Raw genomic sequence first — 21,961 nt, 5'->3', positions numbered from 1 at the left:
GCCAGTATCCAGAACTAAGCATTTTAGCATTGCAGTTCTTACAGAGATAATGCAGGTCTTATGGAGATGTGGAATTTTCAGACTTTTTGGCTCCATTGGTTTCTACCTTCACAGGTCCTTAGTGAAATATGTCGCCTTTTCAGTAAGATGTGGTGAAGCAAGCAGAATTCTTATAAAAGCCTTGGAGACAGACTTTGACACCTTAAGCCTGTCATAACCAGAATAAGATCATGCATTCTTTTCTCTCCCAAATGCTTAATTTATCTACTCCATGGTATGGGAGCTGCTCATGGTAAAAGGTAAAGGTGCAAGCACCGAGTCATTACTGACCCATTGGGGGATGTCGCATCATGACGTTTTCTTGGCAGATTTTTTTTACAGGTGGTTTGCCATTGCCTTCCCCAGTCATCCACACTTTACCCCCAGGAAACTGGGTACTCATTTTACCGACCTCGGAAGGATGGAAGGCTCAGAGCCAAGCTACAAGTGACGCCTTACACAGGTTGGACACGTGTCAGCTTCCCTCAAGTTTTGATGGGAAATGTAGGCATCCTGGTTTTACAGCTTGGCTCTCCAAGACCAGGATGACTACATTTCCCATCAAAACTTGAGGGAAGCAGACAAGTGTCCAACCTGTGTCAGGCGTCACTTGTAGCTTGGCCCTGAGTCAACCTTGAGCTGGCTACCTGAACCTAGCTTCCGCCAGGATCAAACTCATGTCGTGAGCAGAGCTTGGGTTGCAGTACTACAGTTTACCACTCTGTGCCATGGGGCTCATGGTTTACACTTAATCAAACTTTCTCCAAGGGAAAAAAGGCCCATCAGATTTATACAAGATGTTCCAAGCACATGGGGTGTACACAGGAATATAGAGATTGGTTCTACTTAGAAAGCTCTCCTAATGAAACTGCAGCATGTCCCTTTATGAAGATAGTGCGACCACAAAGTCAGCAGGCTCCCTATCTTTCTGTTTGAATGCAGAGGAAGTGGCAAGTGTGATGCAAGGAGCTGAGGGAGGGAGGAAGTGAAAGAAGGATTTCATTGCATGAATGTCACTACTTGGTTTCAAAAGGAAACTTGGTTGGGAGGGGTTATCAGTCATGACTGTTAGTCTCACTTTCAGATTTAGCACTTTTAGGTTTAGCAAAGCTGTCTGAACCCTGTTCTAGAAAATTATTTTTCATCTGACTCCCATTACTGAAGCTCCTCTGTGTGGAGAATCTAATAAAGCTCCCTAATGGCCTGCTGCACCTACTGCTGGGTTCTGATGGGGCTTTTAGGCATTAGCTGTGAAGTAACCAGGACAGTAGATAAGATGTGCATTGAGGTGAGTGATAACTTATTTGTCTCTCTGTTGAGGCAAACCTGTCTTTAAGAGAAGATCAATAATTAATCTGAGGTAGTGAATACTTGCATACTAACATCGGGTTGCTTTAAAGAACAGAAAATTGCTGAAACTGTGACTGAAAGACATCAACAATAAAAAGGCATTTGCTGTCATTCACTGATGCTGGACAGAGCCAGGGCAATCCTTTTTTCCCTAGGGCTTCTGTTTTTGTTGAAAAGCAAGCAAACTTTGGTCCCAATCCAACGAAAGTGAGTTGCAATTATGTTTCATTGACAACAATGAGATTGAAATAGGTAGCGGTTAATTTGTGCTGTTCATTTCAATGAGTTAAATCATGACTAATACCCCTACCTGTTAAGGTTGGGGCTGCTTGGAATCTCAACCCAGGCAACTGATCAAGAGCTGAAGGATAGAGTTTTAATTTTGTATCAGTTTATGCCCAACTAATATGGATATGTGCAGATCTTTTTCTCTCATTAAGAGTGATGTGTGACCTTGCACCAGAAAAAGCCCTAGAGATGACAGAAAGCTCATTCTTTGATTTAGTTCACACAGTATTTCACAGAGTGAGGAAAAACAACATTTTGTGAGCAGTTTGCTGGAATCAGAGGAATTGTGATGAAAAAAACCCACTTATCCCTTTCAGCTGTGTGGATCAGCAGTGTCAGAACAGGTGCTTTGCTTTATAAGCAGTTTAAATGCACTCGATTTCTCTAGAACTAGACCTTGGGGTGATATTTTCCCTTCTGCACACTTCTGGCCACAAGCAGGACAATCTTTTATAGCTTTATAGCAGGAGTTTCTTCGCATTCCTGTTGGTTGGTAAGCCTCGCTTTCAGTTTTATTGCGCTATTGCTACCTTCCTGACACAAAGAGAGCTTAGAATGAAGATTTGTTAGAAGTGGTAGCTTTTTAAAATAGTAACTGAAAAACAGGCAATTCCAAATTCAAAATTGCTCTTTCCCAGGAAAATAAGTGTGCCAGAAGATGCAGTGTCTGAACGTGTGATTGTGCTCTGTTAATTTCTTGTGGTATTAGTTTTGATTCCATATCTTGTATTGTTTTTCTGTGATGACATAGCTATATGCTGAAAACTATCATTTCATTTCACCTTTTACAGTATGTTTATAATCGTACTTCAGCCAATTTTTCACTTAACATGCATTAACGTTGCAATGGTGATTATCTACAAGGATCTCACTCCAGTTTATAAGGATTTGAGGTAGCAAGATAAGGAAAGACCTTGGCATGAGGACGTAGAGAATTACTGCAAGCCAATTACACAGCCCCAAACTGGATAGACCAATAGTCTGACAAGGTGAAAGGCAGCTTCATGTTTTCACAAGCCTACTTTTTAACATGGGGGGTGGGGTTTAGTACATTGATCGTTCCCAACTCAGAAAATGTTTCCTGTAGGTTTTGAGCTTTCTTCCCTTGATGACTGGAAAACAGATCTCCAGGAGCACTTGGAGTTTTAATTAGATTTCCAGTTACTAAAACTGATGCTTTATCACAGGTTGCTGTGGCTTTGTCTGGAGATTGCCACAGTATTGGCCCTTGTCAAGGAGAAAAAGTGCCTGAAGTCTCATTGTGCGAACTAAATCAAAGAATGAGCTTTCTCATATGGAAGGTGTTCCAATCCCTTAACCATTTTAATTACCCTTTGTGTACATTGTACAGCTCTGAAACATCTTGTTTGAAACAAGACAGTTGGAAGTGTACACAGTATACCAAATGCAGCCACCTCTATATTGGTGGTTTTATTTTTAATCCTTTTCCTAAATTTCCCTAATATTTTAATATTACCTTTTAATATTACCACTCACCGAAGAGACGTTTTCACTGAGCTAACCATTGTGGCACCAAGATCTCTTTCCTGGTGAGTTACAGCATATATGTAAAGTTAGGATTTTTGCCCTAATTTGCATTACTTTACACTTAACTACACAGACTCTCATTTTACATTGTTGCCCATTCACCCAATTTAGAAATATCTTCTTGGAGCTCTTCACAATATGTTTTGGTTTTCTCCATCCTGAATAATTTTGTTGTGTCACCTGCCACTTCATAAATTTATCTGGACTCAGGGAGTGAGTAGTGAACAAATGAACAAATTAAACAGCCTGGTCCTAATGTAATACCCCTGGGGGACTCTTACACTAATTTCCCTCCACTGTCCCTTTGCCTCTTTCCCACAGAGCAATGCCTGGCATACATGTTGAATGGTGGCATGCTGAACCATTTTGCTCAGCATGCAGGGTTGGTTCTACACCCAAGCAACCAAGGTGAGCCTGAGCTGGTGGCATTGCTCCTGGGGATGGTGTCATGGGAGAAAGCAAGAGACATTGCTTATGCCCATCATCTCCTGGATCTTGGCAGTGAGTTGAGCCCCTAAAGGGCTGGCAGTGTCACTGAGTTTCAGTCTGCTCGCTGTATATATAGACAAGTGCAATATTCACCCCTGCCCTGGTTTTGTCTGCTGGCATAACATCTTCATATGCATATGATACAGTCTAGGGAAGACAGGGGGCAGGAACACGGACCACAGAGATTCCAGAAATTCCTAGAGTGGACTGACATCACTTCTGTTTTTCCCCCAGAAGTGATGTTACGCTGTCACTGAGGGCTACATTTTCCACACCATTTTTCTCCAGTTGGCTGTTGCAGGCCCACCTACCCCCATATCAATTTGAACAAGTATGGTTATACGTTTGCAGGGGGTGAGATAACATGGCCACAGGATCAGATGCAGGAAATAGGAGTCAGGGAGAATCCTGTACCAGGAATCTGGGAACCCTAGCATATGAAGGTGGGGCACTTGGGCCAAAAAGAAGTTGTCTACCCTGTCCTATCTTCTGCTACCATTAATTTAACCAGTTAGTAACCCATGAGAGGACCCATCCTTTCCTCCCATGAATGGAATATTTACTCAGAGCCATTGCTGAGGAATTTTTGGGAAATCCTAGTATGTGATGGCGATCAGATTACCTGTGACACTGTGACACTGAGAGATCTCTGTCTTTTGGTGCTACACCTCTGAAGATGCCAGCCACAGCTGCTGGCGAAACGTCAGGAACTACAATGCCAAGACCATGGCAATACAGCCCAGAAAACCCACAACAACCATCGTTCTCCGGCCGTGAAAGCCTTCGACAATACATCGATCAGATTACCCTTTGTCCAGATGCTTGTTAATATTCACCTAATTCTAGTTGACAGAAGGGATTTCCATCAGTGAATGGGGCTCTCTTCGCCCCTGTCATTTTGCAACCTGAAATGCTCCCCAAAATGCAGCTCAAAGCAGACAGGAACAGGTTTATTGCAAAAGGAAGAAATAGAAGCCAAAACACAACAGAAGATACACTAGTTTCTATATTTTCAGCTTAAAAGCATGGCAGACAACATCAATCTAAAGAAAATAATGAACACCCCAACAACTAAATTTGAGAATCTACTAGACACTACATCTACCACTCGCAAAGGCCTAATTATATATAAAATAATTTTAGCCGATTCCACTCACAAAAACCTAATTTGTCAACAGAAATGGTCCCAAGATTGTAATATAGAAAACTCGGCAGAGCAATGGAAAAAGATCTGGTCAAACAACACTCTCAACTCAAATATAATAGTAACTAAACTACAAATGTACAAAATAACACATAGATGGTACATGACCCCCCACCCCCAATTGCACAAATCTCATCATCAGCTTCTCCACTATGCTGGAAAGGCTGCGGGGAAATAGGCACTTTCTCCCATTGTGGAAATGCACCCACATAGAAAAATTCTGGATAGAAGTCTTACAAACAATTAAAGATATAACTACATATGAAATACCCCTAGCACCTGAAACAATCTTCCTCTATCAATGGATAATATTCAGATACCGAAAATCAGAAGAGATTTAGTCACAAATTTACTTGTAGCAGCTAAAAGCACTATAGCATTCATTTGGAAATCAAATAACGCACCTTCACTACAAAAATGTTTTCCCAAAGTCTGGGACCATTTCATCGCAGAAAAATTACATGCCAAAATCTACCAAGCAGAATACTTCCCACTTAACACAAACTATTTCGGAAAATGGCTCCCTTTTTTTGAATATATTGAAGATGACAACCCTTGGCCTCACACAAAACTTTTTCAAACTTTAATAAGTACATGAATGACTATAGAATAAGCACTGGTTGACAATGTAAAGTTGAATCACCTTTTGTGTAATGTTAGCTGTATGCTAAGTATGTAATACAAGTTCAACTGATGTTTTGTAAGCAACTTACCCTTCATTTTCTGTATCGTGTAAATGTTTAATTTTTTTTAAAAAAGCAGACAGGAACAGCAGAAGGTGAATTGGGGCTCTGCAGAAGAATGGTAGAATTATTGAAAATTGCATCCCTTTTCATTAACAGAAATATATGGCAAGATCCAACACATTGTGTCCCCTTTTAAGCATCTTTGGCATGCAAATTTCTCTTACATCCTTTCAGTCTCCTCAAAAGGCTTTTATTTTCTGCCAGGCACTTATTGTCAAACTCTGGCTGGTTCCATTTAGATGACATAGTGCAATCCTAAGCATAGTTACTCCCTTCTAACTCCATTAAAGTTCGGGGGCTGAAAATAGTGGAACTCTGTTTAGCATTTAGTTTATTTCACCATCTCTTAGAGATGAATTATCCCAAACTGGATGCTCCCTGGCTCCTACTGACTTTCCACCAGGCCAGAGTGGCTGACTTCCCCCCAAACAAAGATTCTCTCCCCTTATCCAGACCAAATCCAAACACACAGAAACAAATAACAAAACTTGCTCATCTCTGTGGGTCACAATAATTTTGCCCTCCTCGTTCCCTTCCCTCAGAAGGCCTGCTGGAGGCTTATATAGATGATACATGGAGCATACAAGGGGGAGGGAAAAATAGCCAGAAAAAGACCAGCATAGTCAAGAAAATGCTGATAAAGTGACTCATATGTATGTGCCCAGTAATCTAAAGAGTTAATGACAAACTTCCTACTCATCAAGAAAGCAAAATACTGCTGCTTTCCCTCACAAGTGAAAACTTTTCACTTACATGGTTTCAGTACAAGCAACCATCCTGCATGATAGGCTGGTATCATTCCCCCCATATTACATAGGGGCACATGTAAGAGATTGAAGTGGGCAGACTGTGCCTTAAAAGCAGACGATGGATTCATGGTTGGACTGAAATTCTGCTCATAACCTGTGCTGTTAACAATTGAGCTACACAAGCTGGAAAGATCCTTGTTCGTTTCCATTAACACGAGGATCTTTCTAGATGCCCTCTCACATTGCATTATTGCTTTCAAGACAGGCATATATTCTTTCTTTGTGAAAATCTGTTTCTTTATCCATTGGCAGCGGGACTGCAGTGCCATAAAAACAGATCTTTTGGAGGGAAGGCTAATGTGTACTAATCTCAAAGTTTTTGCTCACTAGGAAATTTTTATAGTCTTATGTTGCTAGGATACATCTTGTGTATCTTGCAGGCGACATTGAGAAAAATGGTAGCAAAACTATAACAGCAGGCTACATACTCTTGCCTCGTTGACTGTACAGTTAAAAGCATTTATTTTGGGTAAAAACAATCGAATTTTTTTCACATGGGCTTCACAGAAATTCTTCATAAACTATTATGGTCTCTTTAATAAACTATATTATTATAGTTCATTAATAGTTGGCTATGAATTTTTATCCACTATTAGCTGACATTTCTAAATTAATCTCTTTGGGGGAGGAGGAATAAACACATCTCCCTGCAGATAATCAAGGCAGAAATTCTATTAATTTTTTCCTGCATTAAATGTTTCTGGCCATCCCTATCTGAATGCACTGGAAGATCACTATAGTTCCTAGGACTAAATATAGAATATACAAAGGAGTTTGGGAACTCATTTTTAGTTAACTTTCTCAAGATGAAACACTAATGCAATCTCTATTGTAGTCCATTCACCTTACATTCATGAAGCTGTTTTATTATATTACTGACAAACTGTACAAGAAAATGCAGGACATCATGCATTTAAAAATATTTTCCATATCATGGCTTAATGCTTCATGCCCCACAAATTCTAGCCACTTACAGTATCACAATTATTTAGCAAAATGTGTTTTGAATTACTATATAAAATACGATCCCACCCTGGAAAAATTAACATCATTTACAGTAAAATCCTAAGCAGAGTTACTTCAGACTAAGCCCATTAACTTCAGTGGGCTTAGACTGGAGTAACTCTGTTTAGGATTTCATTGTTAGTTGTATATTGGTGCCTGGTATTCCCTTGGAAAATTTTTCTCCCAATTCAAGTGCCTTCTGGCTATAGGAAACGGAACACCCACCCGGGCCCTGGGTTCTTGAAGCTGATGGCAGATGGTTCCTCTCAAGGTCACCTGTAACAAATTACACGGGCATCTACTAATACATCAGAAGTTCAATCCTAATGTTTATAACTTGTTTTAAAAATGTGTCATATTCTAGCATGTCCCTAAAACCAGAGAGTTTTACGGTTTATTCTGAGTCTCTATATAACACAAATTTATACAAGACATCAAATAAGAGGAGAAATTGCCCAAAGTACAAACCAGCATTGTTAATTCCAGCATCTTTAGACTTTATTGTGCTACATTTTTACTGTATCTTGCCATTACTCTAACAAATTAAAAAGAGTGTTCATCGTAGCACAGACCATTGACCTGTACCTGACCTACTTTCTCTGTGGTGGCACCTAACCTGTGGAAGGGCCTGCCTGAGGAGGTCAGGAGAGCCCCCACTCTCCTAGCTTTCTGCAAACGATGCAAAATCGAATTATTCAAAAAGGCTTTTGTATTGTAGGGAGGGGTCTCAGATGCTCCATTAATGAGTTTGGGACCATACACTTCACCCTTGGACTTCACCACTATGTTGCCTTACGTACTATCTGTTGCTTTAAATATCTGCTCCTGTGTTAGCCCTAGAATTGCTTATGTTCTGTTTCAACATTTCTCCAACTCTGTATTGGATTCTTGCAAATGTTATGTCTTTGTTAATTTGCGTTTATTTACCCTATGGCATTGTTTATGAAATTGTCCTTGATACTCACTGTACTACTCTCACACTGTATAATCTCCCTTAGGACTCAGTGAGAAAGGTGGACCATAAATGACATAAATAAATAAAATAAAGACAGATGTCTTCAAGACTATTCTGCAGGCTTATGCACTGAACCAGTAACTTGTTTTTAATACAGTGCATTCATTAAACATGGGAACTATGTGATGCATTTCTGTCAAGGATATACCTACTTATGGTATCTCTATTCACATTAATTCTTCTTTTATGTATACTTTTCTTTTCTTTTTTACAGTTTATTGCTAACAGAAGCTACAGTTGTGAAGATTTAGGACTGGAACAGATTCCAGAATACCTTCCTTTCACTACAGAAGTCCTTGATTTCAGCTTTAACTTTCTTTATGCCCTTCAATCACCAACTTTCAGCAAGCTAGAGGATTTGGTATCTTTAGACCTAACTAGGTATGCTAGATTTTTACCACTGACTCTTCATGCTGGTTGGATTTTTACCTTCAAATTTTAAAGCAGGCAGTATCTCCGATTGCCATTCTTCCAGCTTGAAATATGAAAAAGATATGTAATAGAAATGTCTTTTGCTAAAAACCTTTCAAAGTAGTTGTACCTGTAAACCATTAATTGTCATGACATTCTGTAAATGTGGTATTTGACACTGATCCATAGACCATCTTCACAATTGCCTCACAGGCTGTGAAGTTATATTACTGAAAGTTCCCTGTAAACATCCTCCAATTTTTTTTTAAAAAAACCCTCTTCAATAATTCAATTCAAAAATGCTGCCTGAAACTTTTCCAAGATACCGGCAAACAAGTAATACCAATGCACGCCACAGTACCAGAAACTGAACATGGCTTCCTACAAGACATTTATATTTATTTAATTTATTTATTATTGGACTTGTAGTCTGTTCTCCCCACCAAGAAGGCTCACATCAATTTAAAAGACATAAAAACAAGTAAAAACTGGTAGCATAAAAGGAACAAATACAATTTCACAAGTTCACCTCCAGCAGTGCACCTTGTACAAACCTGTATACAGTCACTTGGGACCGATGGGGGCCAGTAACAGTCAATAGATGAAAAAAGCAAAGACAAAGAAGGGGACAACCCCCCCCCCCAATAGGAGGCCAAATAGGAGACCCACTTGCCTCAAACACCAAAGGCCTGGTGAACATTTCTGCTTACAGGCCAGGCAGAATGACAGCAAGTCCTGATGAGACAGAGAGTTCCACCAGGCAGGGTCCAGGACCCAAAAGGCCTGGGCCCTGGTTGAGGCAGGCAAGTAAGCTCTTATAGAATGGTATGAATGATAGACTGTGCAACCCTGTCTTGTTTCTAGCCATATATGAACTGATCAGTCTAATTCATGTAAGGGGCTGTGACTTGGTGGTAGAGCTCATGTTTCCTATGGTCTCATTTCAATCCCTGACATCTCTATTAAAGCATCACAAGCAGTAAATGTTAGGAAAGGTTCCTCCCTTCGTCTGAGCCACTGGAAAGCCACTGCGGGGACAGATAATTTTGAACAAGATGCTCACATTCACACAGAGCTGCTTTATATTGAGTCAGACTGTGTTGGTCTGTTGATGTTAGTATTGTTTATGCTGATTGCCAGTGGCTCTCTGAGGTCTTAGGTAAAAGGTCTTTCTCGTCACCTATGACTTGATCCTTTTTTTAGTTGGAAATGCTGGATATTGAACTGGAGATATTTCACATGCAAAGCAGATAACCTACCACTGTGTCATAGGCACAACTCCTCCCCATGATCTGGCTTAATAAAAGGTAGCTTCTAATGTTCATGCAACTCACTGAGAATTGAAGAAGGGACTAAATGCAACAATCAACTCAAATGGTGCTTTTCCCATCCAGGAGGGTACAGTTCTTACGAGGTTCTGGAAAGTCGGATGCAATCTTCTTTGTTTATCTCAGCTTGGTTTATGAAAGAAAGAGTACACTCTTATCACCTCTTCCTCTATTCCTCACTGTATTTTAAAACATTCTATTGAGGACCCTCAGATTCAGATTTTAGGCTGATTCATAGCGAATCCGTAATTACTTCTAGCAACTACCAAAGTATTTTTTTAAAATCTTTTTACTGTAATAATTGAGGGGCTACCTTAGGACCAAGAGCTGTGGAACATGAATGTTTTAAATAAATACATCAGCACGGGTGACACAAGCTTGAACCAATGGGAGAGATACAAGTTACCTGCAGTTAGAATCCTTATATTCTTCTGAATCGGTCCAAGCCCCTGTGCTGCCAGTCAACAAAAAAATGGGAGTTGCAGAGTATGAAGTGAAGTTCTAGTCTAACATGATAAAAATGGACATTTTGTCACCAATGCACAGACCGTTTAGGGGATCTGTAAGACAATTGGTCTCTTAGAGTGTTCCCACCATAAGGGTGAATCCACAATTGATAGTTACAAGTGTTGATTTAAAATAACTGTATTTGCCATTACTTAAATTATAATCAAATCTAAAACATTTTACTACTTACTTTATTTATACCCCAAGTCTCTCCGCAATGGAGACCCAAAGCAACTTACTTACATCATTCTCCTCCTCCATTTTATCCTCACAACTACCTTGTGAGGTAGGTTAGGTTCGAAGTATGTGCCTGGCCAAAAGTCACCCAATAAGCTTCCGTGGCAGAGTGGGGGTTTGAATGTGGATCTCCCAGATTGGAGTCCAACACTCTGATGCTACGCCATACTGACACTCTTTTAGTTTTGGTTAACTCTTTAGAATGATAGTGAATTAATCTTTATATTGATAGTGAATTAGCAAGAGGCTAATAGCCATATTTTTCTTACCCCTTATATGCCTGCAAAAGCCGTAATGTACACACAAAGATACAAGAGTATGTTATTCCTCCCCCCTTGCTACAGTCTAACCTGTTTTTGCATATGGTTCTCAGCTATCTAATGAAGATGGTATTCTTGTTTCCTTAATTATGTATTAATGGCTCATTTTTACATAATTGTTGCATTACTGACACCAGAATTATTGCTTTTTCTTTAAAGGTGTCAGATAAATTGGATATACGGAGGTGCCTTTCAAAGCAATTCTCACCTAGAAACAATTGTGTTGACTGGAAATCTTCTTCTGTTCCTGGCAGATGAAGCATTCACTGGACCCAGTCATTTGAAACATCTTGATCTAACTCAAACAGGCCTCACCAGTTTAGAGTTTATCCCAATGCAGGACCTTGGCAAGTTGGAGACCCTGATACTGGGAAGCAACCACATCCAATCAATACAATTCCCACCAGACTTTCCCACTAAGAATCTCAAATACTTGGATTTTCAGATGAACATCATACAAAAAATATCAGCTAATGATATAGCAATATTAAAGAAAACTAGCAATCTGACTCTCATTCTTAAAGGGAATAATATTGCAGTCATTGAAGACAGAGCCTTCAGTTCTATTTTTTTCTACAGTTTGAACTTTGGTGGTTGTATTAATATTTCAGTGATCTTGGATGGATTGCAAGGCGCCGAAACAGTTGTTCTTTGGCTTGGGTCTTTTGAAGACATGGCCCATGGAATAGACATAAGTGTCCTTATGTTGCAAGGCATCTGCAACATCTCTGCACATGAGCTCAATCTGCAGTATCACCATTTCAGTCAGATCTCAGCGGGCACATTTCAATGTTTGACCAAACTCCAAAAGCTAGATTTGACCCACACCTTCCTTAAAATGTTACCTCCTGACATTGTTAGCATGAATGTGCTGAAGGAATTACATCTCAGTAAGAATGATTTCATGCTTCTCTGTGACATCAGCTCTGCTGCTTTCCCCAACCTGACTCATCTCTTCATTAGAGATAATTCTGAGAAACTGAATTTGGGCTCTGGATGCTTAGAAACATTGTCAAAACTTCAGTATCTGGACCTGAGCAATAGTCAAGTACAAAGTTCAGACTGCTGTAACCAGGAACTCCGTGGTTTGAGCAGCTTGCGACACCTCAACCTGAGCTATAATCGCCAGCTTTTGTTGCACAACATAGCCTTTGAAGAATGTGCTAATCTAGTGATCCTAGACCTCGCTTTTACACAGGTTACCACCAGTGAGCCTGAAGGACCCTTCCGCAATCTGCATCTTTTGCAGTCCCTGAATCTTTCATACTGTCAGATTGGCTCAAGTATTCAGTACATCTTGCAAGGTCTAGAGAGCCTTAATGTTCTCAACCTGCGTGGGAATAATTTTGAATCTGGTACAATGCTGAATGACAATGTCTTTCGGCAGACACCCAATCTAGAGGTATTAATTTTATCTTCCTGTAAATTGCCAGGTATACAAACCAAAGCATTTTATGCCCTCAGAAAGCTAAAGCATGTGGACCTGAGCTACAATAACCTTATTGCATTCAGTTCAGACATATTTTCTAATCTCAGGAGCATTTATCTCAATTTTGCCAATAATAAAATCCGCATTATCCCACGTGATATGTTGACTAGCTTATCTGGCAAGAGTGTAATCAATTTAAGTTACAATCCATTGGAATGCACCTGTTCCAATATTGAGTTATTAACTTGGTATAAGCAAAACATAGATAAAATTGAAGATTCTGACAAGACCACATGCTCTGAGCCCAAATCACTAGCTGGCATTAAGCTCTTCTTTGTAAATCTTTCCTGTGGACATCACACTGCGCAAATAATATTGATTACCTTAGTTGTGATAGCTGTAATTGCAGCATCCTTAATTCTGATTACACGTTTTTTAAAAAGAAAGTACCAACATATTTGAGCTCTTTAAAAAAAGAAAGGCGCACACAAACAATTAATTTCAGAGAAAAAATTAAACAGCTTATAAGGAAAGGATCAATGTTTTGCTTCTGTCCCTCAACATTAATAGTGCACCCATTTAATTCAGTTCTGATGTTAGATAGGGTGGTAGCAAAGATCACAGCAATCTACAGAATATAGAAAAGAAAGTCAAATTCAACCCTGCATATGCTAAATAGAATTGCATAGAAATTCATTCTCTTCTCTCAGTTGTATACTAGGAGACTCCAGTGATGACAACAGATGCAGAACAATCCATATGCTAATTGGTCTTTTTATGTGGCAGATAATTAAAGAGACAAACAGCAACTTACCCTAGAAAGTGGGAAAGAAATGAAGATCAGCTTTTCCCAACTCTAATTATACATACTCCTTGGCCAGTGTACAGTAATTTAATCAAGTTTACATATCTAACATGAATTGAGAGCCCCACTGTGGTTACAGTACTGGACTAGAGAGACATGAGTTTAATTCCCCACTCTCCAATAAAGATCAGTGGGCAAACTTGGACTAATAACCCTCTCTTTCTCTCTCTCTCCCTGAGCCTAACCTACCTCACAGGGCTGTTGTAAGGATAAATTTATATGTATATCAGCAATTTATAAGCACAAGATTTCCACTCACCTGCTCATTCTCTGCCAGGTTACCAACATGAGAGCCAGTTTGGTGTGGTTAAGAGTGGCAGGGCTCTAATCTGGAGAACCAGGTTTCACTCCCCACTCCTCTAAGCCAGCTGGGTGACCTTGGGTCTCTCAGCCCCACCTACCTCACAGGGTGATTGTCATGAGGTTATTAACAACACACTTTGTAAACCACTCTGAGGGGTGTTAAGTTGTCCTGAAGGGTGGTATACAAATCAAATGTTATTATTATATTATATCAAGTTTGCCTGTTGCTTCCAGAGGCCTTGCACTGAAAATTCCCCATTTGCTATTGAAAGTTGTTTTATTTAACACATTACCCAGCATGTGTGTGTGTGTACAAATATTACAGGTTTTTAAAAAGTACATTATTTTTCTTGTTTATAATGCCTTCTAGTTTTGTCTGTTCTTAATTTTATACAGGTAAAAGATTATTTCCTAATTTCTCTTGTGTAGTTTTCTCAAATACAGAACTTCATTATAAGCATCTCTAGCTCATATATTCAAAATCAATTGCATATAATCTGTAGCTCATTTATACAAAGTATTTCAAATTTCAGTTTTACCCATTTTAAAAAAAATTCAAATATATTAATATTTCAAATAAATGTGTAGATAAACCATACTTAGATGCTTTATATATCTTACTCGGATGTTATCACATGTGATCAGTGTGCCCTTAACAACATGGAAACTAATTTTGTACCTTTACTAAAGGACTTCACAAGATATAAGAGCAGAAAGGAAAACTTACAGAGCAAACATGTCAAACAGTTCTGAAAACAGCAGTTTTAGATGATTATGTATTGATTGTACATATGGTTTTGTTTTGATTGTTTGTTACTTTTAGTACATTTCAAAAGCTGATTCAGTCATTTTAAATTAATACAAATATTTGGTAGTGTAGATTTTTATAAAGCCCAGCCACTATCAGCACCAAACACGGAACTACTTCTTGTATACCTTTACCAGCGAATATTGTTTGGCTCTCAAGTTAAATATAAGATACATAAAAGTAATGTATCGATCAGTGAAACAAATAACCAACAGCATGGCTTTTCAATCCATTTTAGTCTATGTAGTTGGTGGTGGTGGAGAGAGCCCTCAAGTTAGAGTTGACTTATGGTGACCCCTGGTGGGGTGGTTTGCCATTGCCTGCCTCTGCAACCCTGGTCTTGGTTGGAGGTCTCCCATCCAAGTGGTAATCAAGGCCAACCCTGCTTAGTTTCTGAGATCTGATGAGATCTCAGAAGCTAAGCAGGGTTGGGCTATCCAGGTCAAGGCAGCCTGTGTAGTTAAAGGCCTATATTTAATGATAATTCAAGTAAGTCATTTCAAGAAACAAACTCCGCTTCCCTTTCATGCTCAATTTTATTTCAATATTCTGCAACTGCATAAGTATAAATATTTTTATTTCAGTATCCAATGGTTATGACATCCTTAAAGAAAATAAGACTGCAAACACTTTATTGCACAGATCCTATTTTTTTAATAATCCAATAATCTATAATAGGAAGTACTACAAAGGGAACATCTTAATATACAATCACACGAAGACTGACAAAAGAGTTGAATACACACTTAGAAAGATCTCTAACAATTTACTGTAAGGTAAAACGTTAACAAACAGGGACTACATGAATACAAGCTCAGGAGCTACTTAATAAACTTCCAAAATAAGAAAAAAATATTTGGCAGAAGTGATAAAGCACTATACAAAATATACATACAAAAGATACATTTGTAAACAAGATAGCTAGATGTGCTTTAAAGGAAACTAATGGAAGGTTTTTAAATGCAGAGAGCTGTAAACGATGAAATACCTCCCAGATAGAAATGTCATGATTTTGGAGCGCATTAGTGTTTGGTTATTTCAACCTAAAAAACACAAAACACAGAGATGTAGCTTTAATTTAAATGTGATGCTGAGGCAAAAGAATTCACCTGTGAGACTTTGTACTCACACCAATGTTTCATTTAAACTGGGCCTCTACCCATGCAAAGGAGCTATGCAGCAAATGGAAGTGCTCTGCACAGGTAGCAGCCCGATTTAAACAAGATACCGCATGAGTGTAAAGTCCCTTTTGCCTTAGTCATCCTCAAGCCACAGACCACTTTGTTCAAAATAGGTTTTCCTTCAGGTGTTTTTAATCACTCAGAGTGAACTGAAGGGAAATGAAAGTACTAAGCATGACATGGAAAATTACAGACTTGCTAGTCATCTCATTTTCTGAAAAATGAACAAGCCCAACTAGACTAGTCCTTTTACTCAGGGTAATGCATTTACCACACTGCTAAGTACCCTACATGCTGCCAGTTCATAATTGTGCTATGCTTGGATGACAATCCTTAGAGAAATGGGGGAAATGCCCAGGAGAGGGGTCAGCATTAAATGAGCTTCTGTGAGGAAATATAGCAGGGGGAAAAAATCTATTATGTTCTGGATCCCAGTCACTTAAACATTCTTCTGATTCTGGAATGCAATGTTCTAAGAACCAAACCAAATGCCTTTGCTCCAAACTGAATCAGACAAATTCTACATATTCTGCAATACACAAAATTTAAATAAGGCTTAGCAAAAAAATCTTTTTGTCTGACACTCACATTCTAGCACCAAATAGCTCTAGCAGGTCCCTCTGTTACAAAAAATGCCTTTTTTCATAAAAAAAATTACAACATTAATTTCTTTTGCATACAAATAAAGGTCACAATATGAAATGTATAGAGCTACTTAATGTACTTCAAAAAGAATGTGAAACCTGGTATGACTTGCTAAAAACAGCAAGCTTATCTACAACATAAGGCCCCCAGCTAGGTATTATCAGATGTGGATATTTTATCTAGCTATGCGGCTGAAAAATACCCTCCCCCCCACACTTTACCACTTTTGTCATAAAAAAGAAAAGAAAGCTGAACCACTAAATGCTCAAATTTACCTATCATGATAATGAAGAAAATTCAAATTCATTAATGTTCATGAAAACCTGTTTAGCAGTTTTTGCCATGTGCTTCCTCATGCACTTTATTCCACACACCAGTCTGAATGTAAATCATTATGACCGGAACCAAGACAACTAAATTCACAAAGAATTCACAATGTCAGCATAGAATAAGGAGCAGGATATAGCTATACAGGGAGGCTCCATATTAGCAGAATAATATGAACTGGATGTTGTGAGAAAGATAATGGAGACACTTCCTTTCACTAGGCAGATCTTAACCAAGAGGCACATGCTGTGCTTTGAAGAGTTGCATTTTGATCTCCAATTCAAACTCAGAATGCAACTGGCTCCAAACAACACTGTCAATCCCTAGCTCTTACACATAACAATTCACAATAAACCACTATTTCTTAATTGTAATCTTATCTATAGAATTTTAAACAACTACAATTGGGGCACCTCCACCTAAGGGCACCTCTACTCTGCCCCCTCATTAAACCAATATATTTGTGGGCTCAGCCTAGGGTCAAAGCTTTAGTAACTCTGCTTCTTCCCAGATTATGGCAAATCAGTGGCAAAGCTACGATCATTAAAAAGATATAGTAAACAATGCAATCAGCAGCAAAATGGATATGCTACATTCAAAAAGATACAGACTACCTAAGTATTTACAAGGAATCCCACCCCAAACACATCTCGCAAATTGTAAAAGTATTTTGTACAAGTACAATATGGTAACAGTTTAACCGGTTGTATTTTGGGAAGGCATTTTGGGGGAGGGGGGAAGTGTCCTCTCTTTACACACCCTGCTTAAGTGGCTCTGAAGGTTTTCCTGCAAGAAAATACTACACAGTGCTGATTTCTGAAAGTAAGACAAAACACTCAATTTTCAACTAGGAAGTCCTATTTGCAACTGTTCCTATTAGGAGGCCTTTTTGTGAGGACTGTTCCGCGAGACATCTTTTCCTCGCCTCTGCCGGGCAGAGTCTTTGTCAGATGAAAGTGCACTGAAAGAGTCAGCTGGAGTCCCTGACTTTGGCAAATCTTTCCCTACATTCTGTTTTCTTGCAGCAGAAGACTGAGGCCGAATGGGATCTTTTCCCTTTATGTCCACAGTAGTGTTAGCAGACTGAGCCCTCTCTTGGCTTCTGGGTTTCCCCCCCAAACTTGAAGTGGGCATGTGCTCTTCTGCGGGAGAAGCCACAGAGTATAAGCCCAAGACTGAAATACTTTTAGTCATTTCTACTCTGCCCTCTGCTGAGGAAGCGCTGGCTTGCTTTTTTACTTCCCTGCAGCTCCCAGCAAGCGGCTCTGATGACCCCAGCTTAGCCTTTGCTAAAGGCAAAACTAGGGCTTCCTGTCTACAGTCAGGAAAGTTGGACGGGCAGTCAAGCTGTTTGGTAACTGTTGTGGCTGGGCGACATGAACTCTGTAAAACAGCTGAGGAGGAATGCTTTGCTGCATGAGGCTTGCTTCCTTCGGCTGGCTGTTTCTGATTTGTGTGTCCTTTTCCTTTAGCATCCTGAGAGTTCTTGCCACCCATGACTGTCTTTTCTGAAGCTTTCCCTCTGGTATCACAGCTAATAAAGGAAATATTAGAATCTGAGTTCCCATAGTCATTCTGAAAATAAAGTGCATCTGTGCATTTTTTCCATTCAGGTGGTTTTTCTGCAGAAGGAGTCTGATTGCTTGGGCCCTTGTCCACCTGTTTGTTTGGCAAAGGACAATCTTTCGCAGCAGATACCTTTGGAGCCACCGTTTGCTTGCTGTGTATATGGAGTGCCTTTTGATCAACAGGATCACTTAAGCTTGCCATTTCTTGCCTTTGAAAATTCTTAGTGTTCTCTGGGGCTGCTGCCACTGCATGGCTATTACTGAAGGATTTGAGCTGTTTTTCAGGCATGGAGCTATTGATTAGGATTGAGGGCTCTGACCTACATTCTATGACTAAATGCCTTTCTACCTGGATATGCTCATTATTTAGTTTTTTTTGAGAGCTTGAAGGGTATGAAAAGGAATCCAGTACAGTTTTATTGACGCTCTTCCCCTCCTTCCGAGAACCTGCCAAGACCTGAACACTGATTTCTTTTTCTTTCACATTTATAGCTATTTGTTTTTGTGTCGGTGTCAACTTGTCAGAATGCTTCGATTTAGAAGAACAAGCATCAGGGACATGTCTGGATTTAATGGAGCTGGTATCCATATATGATGCAGATCGGAGATTATCTTGGTGAGTGAAACACACAGGAACCACAGATGGTCTGTTGACAGATTCCTTTACAGCAGGAACATCAGAATTGCTGCCTTGTTGCCTAGAAGCAATGCTGGGCTCTCTGTCACCAGCTGGTAACATAGCTGGAGGCTGTGTGTTTTTGGATTGTTTCTGCTCTTTTGTCCCCAGTTCTCGAGGGGTGTCCTTTTGCACAGCAATACCAACCAACGGTTTTTCCATTTTGGCAGAATTTGTATCTGCTGATGTTTGTAAAGACTTTGAAGGAAGCGAGGCTTCAGATTTGAAATATGCACTTGCTTTCTGCATGTCCAACTCACTTCCTGAAGGTTGTTTAGTGATATTATCCTCTTTTGCATGTTGCCTGAGCACATCTTTGGGCTTCCCCTTTGAGCTCACTACCTTCGCTTTTGTTACGCCACATGTCTGCAGATGAGCAGCTGACTCAAAGGGACACCTCTGAATGTGTCTACTGTCTTGATTTGGGAGCACTTCTGTACCAGGCTTTTTGGCTGATGAATCCTCAGCGACCTCAGGCTTTTCTGGATGCAGGTCATCATTCCTTTGGGCCTTTATTTGGTTGTCAAGTGCTTCTTTGGATGCTTTCTTCTCTTTTTGTTTGGCTTTTTCAGAGATGCCCTGTGCTGTGGAAGATTTATAGGTTGTCAAAGCAGAGTCCTGGTTTTGAAGGCTGCTTGATTTAGCCTCACTTGCAATAAACTGGGTTACCTCTCTTTTTTCGTTAGACACCCGAAGAGCTGGGTCACATTTTGCACTCAGACTGCAGGCCATTTTTTCAAATGGCTGTTCTATGCCCACAGTCGTTGCTGATGGATTTTGAATATTTTTATTTGGTTTTGAACTTTGAAGCTCCAGTAGTTCAGATTTATAAAACCGGGATTGTTGGTAGATTGATGGTTGTTCTTTTTGACAAGAGGGCTCAGTCTTCACACTGCTGCCACTCTGGCACGTAAGTGTGATGGGACATTCAGATTCATTTTTGGCACTCTGTCCTCCTGGGGATGCACATGAAGACCCCTCTGAAGGTATCTTTGAAGCCTGTGGCCCTGAAAGTAAAGCAATATCTAATGTGCCTTCAATTGGTTTCAAGCAAGACACAGACCTCCCTTCTAGCTTATATTCTGAAGGACTCTTTCGGACTGGGGACTCTGTAGAAATCAGGGTTGATTTTTCCATGCCACTATCTGCTCGGCTATTCAAGGCTTTGAGGGGAACAAAAGAAACAGAGCTAATCTGAGCAGAATGAGCACTGCTGATGTATGATCGGCTGTCAGATGACAAATTTGAATCCTGCTGTACAGTCACTGGTCTGATTGTATTGAGCTGATGGCATTCATGTATATTTGATGTCAGTTTGGACTTTAGCACTGGACAAGGGCTGTCATCTTTTTCTTCAAAGGACATTTTCTTCCGAAGATAATCAATATTTGTGAGCTTACTATCTAATCTTTCGCATTTGACCAATTCTTTTGTTGGTGCAGTTTTATCTGCATTTTCTCCCTTTCCATTCAGTATCTTGTCAGATGATTGGGGCAGCATATCTTGCAAGTTAGAAGCAAGGGAAATTCTTTTGAAGTCGTATGACAAATGATTGAATTCATTAAGCAGGGGGCCATGACATGGTGTGTGTGCATCTGAAGCAGTGCAATCATTTGATCTCATGTTGGCGTTCTTTTGAAGGGTATCTTTCAGCATGCCACCTACCGACTGTGTCTCCAGAGCTGCGATTTTAGTTTCAAAGTGGCTTGATCTTTCCATGGCTTTATGAAATGTTTTCTTGCCTTCTTTCTCCTCCAGGCATGAGGTAACGGGGTTTTCTGATTCACAAAAAGGTTCATGCATGGTGCTTGCTTTCTGTAAATATTCTTGTTTCTCTGCCAGGTCTTGTTTTTTGACAACTATTTTGACTTTTAATTTTTCCCTGTCCAGCTCATCAATAGATTCCTGCCTGCCCAGTTTCCTAGAAACAGGCCGTTTCAGGCAGCCTTGCTCTACAGGCCTCACTCGCGTAAAAGATGGGGCATCTAATACATTCTCCTCCAAACTCTGAAGGGTTACATCTCTTGGAGATACCTCCCTGTTAACCTCTTCCTGAGTTACCTCCAAGCTGTGTTTGCGTGAGCATAAGTGTTTCTTGTCAGTCCCATATGAAGGGGCAAGTTTCTCTTCAGACTGAACCCTCTTGAGCAATGGAGATCTCGGTGGCTCTGCACTTTTAGGCCGAACTATATGCCTGACAATAGTAGGAGGAGAATGCATTTTACTAGGGAAGGCCTGAGTTATTTTTGCATTTCCAATTGAGTGTCCCAATAAAGGTGATGGAGACCGCTGAGGAGACGTTGGCTGAGGTGTTGGAGAAGGAGTCCGTGCCAAAGGTGAGAGAGGAATGCTACCGGCCGATTTACGTCTTCCTGATCTGTATCTTTGCCCACCAAGCTTTGGACCCAAACCATGAAGAGTGCTAGGTCTAATATGTCCTGAACCAGCTGGAGAATTGGGTGCACTTGAGCTTGGGGAGCTGCTCTGGGAAGAATTTGTTCCTGCAAAAGAAAAAAATTGAGACTTAACTAGGTTCCACATATATGAATGAATGAATGAATGAATGAATGAATGAATGAATGAATGAATGAATAATAAAAGGCTTTGCTTTGCTACAACATATTGACCAGGAAAACACTTGATGTTAACAAATCACACATTGTAGCTTTTGGATCTTTCTTCTCTCCCTTTTCCTTCAAGTGTAAACGAGCTGGAACTAACCTCTTCTGACCCACTCTAGGTTTCCTCTAGCTGATACAATTCAGATGGCTAACATACAACATTTTATATTACTGGATAATATAAGAAGCTCTTTCAGAAGCTTTAATAGTGGGTAGCTCAAGGTTTTTGGACTATTGAATGT

At 39.9% G+C, this 21,961-nt stretch overlaps 2 protein-coding genes across 3 annotated transcripts in view; one reads left to right on the top strand and one right to left on the bottom strand.

Moving 5' to 3' along the window:
* Positions 1-1,193: 1,193 nt before the first annotated feature.
* CD180 (CD180 molecule) lies at positions 1,194-14,253 on the top strand. Its single transcript, XM_054987189.1, has 3 exons — positions 1,194-1,327; positions 8,708-8,874; positions 11,456-14,253. The coding sequence occupies exons 1-3, from the start codon at positions 1,238-1,240 to the stop codon at positions 13,185-13,187; spliced, it is 1,989 nt and encodes a 662-aa protein (XP_054843164.1). The 5' UTR covers positions 1,194-1,237; the 3' UTR covers positions 13,188-14,253.
* Positions 14,254-15,231: 978 nt separating this feature from the next.
* The window catches only part of LOC129335200 (microtubule-associated serine/threonine-protein kinase 4-like), a 325,787-nt gene continuing 319,057 nt past the window's right edge, over positions 15,232-21,961 (bottom strand). For both annotated transcript variants that reach the window (XM_054987644.1, XM_054987642.1), the window contains one exon: positions 15,232-21,599. In XM_054987644.1, the coding sequence (XP_054843619.1) occupies positions 17,731-21,599 (3,869 nt within the window). In that variant the 3' untranslated portion in view covers positions 15,232-17,730. The remainder of the gene's footprint in view (positions 21,600-21,961) is intronic.

This window comes from Eublepharis macularius, chromosome 8, assembly GCF_028583425.1.
Source record: "Eublepharis macularius isolate TG4126 chromosome 8, MPM_Emac_v1.0, whole genome shotgun sequence".
In the NCBI taxonomy this organism is placed as follows: Eukaryota; Metazoa; Chordata; class Lepidosauria; order Squamata; family Eublepharidae; genus Eublepharis; species Eublepharis macularius.
This window is presented reverse-complemented; position numbering and strand designations above follow the sequence as displayed.

Bases quoted from the DNA above. Each gene is read 5' to 3' on its own strand.
- CD180 (XM_054987189.1), top strand. From the start codon at position 1,238: ATGGCCTGCTGCACCTACTGCTGGGTTCTGATGGGGCTTTTAGGCATT. The intron at 1,328-8,707 runs GTGAGTGATAAC...TCTTTTTTACAG, and splicing joins TAGATAAGATGTGCATTGAG to TTTATTGCTAACAGAAGCTA. The intron at 8,875-11,455 runs GTATGCTAGATT...TTTTCTTTAAAG, and splicing joins GTATCTTTAGACCTAACTAG to GTGTCAGATAAATTGGATAT.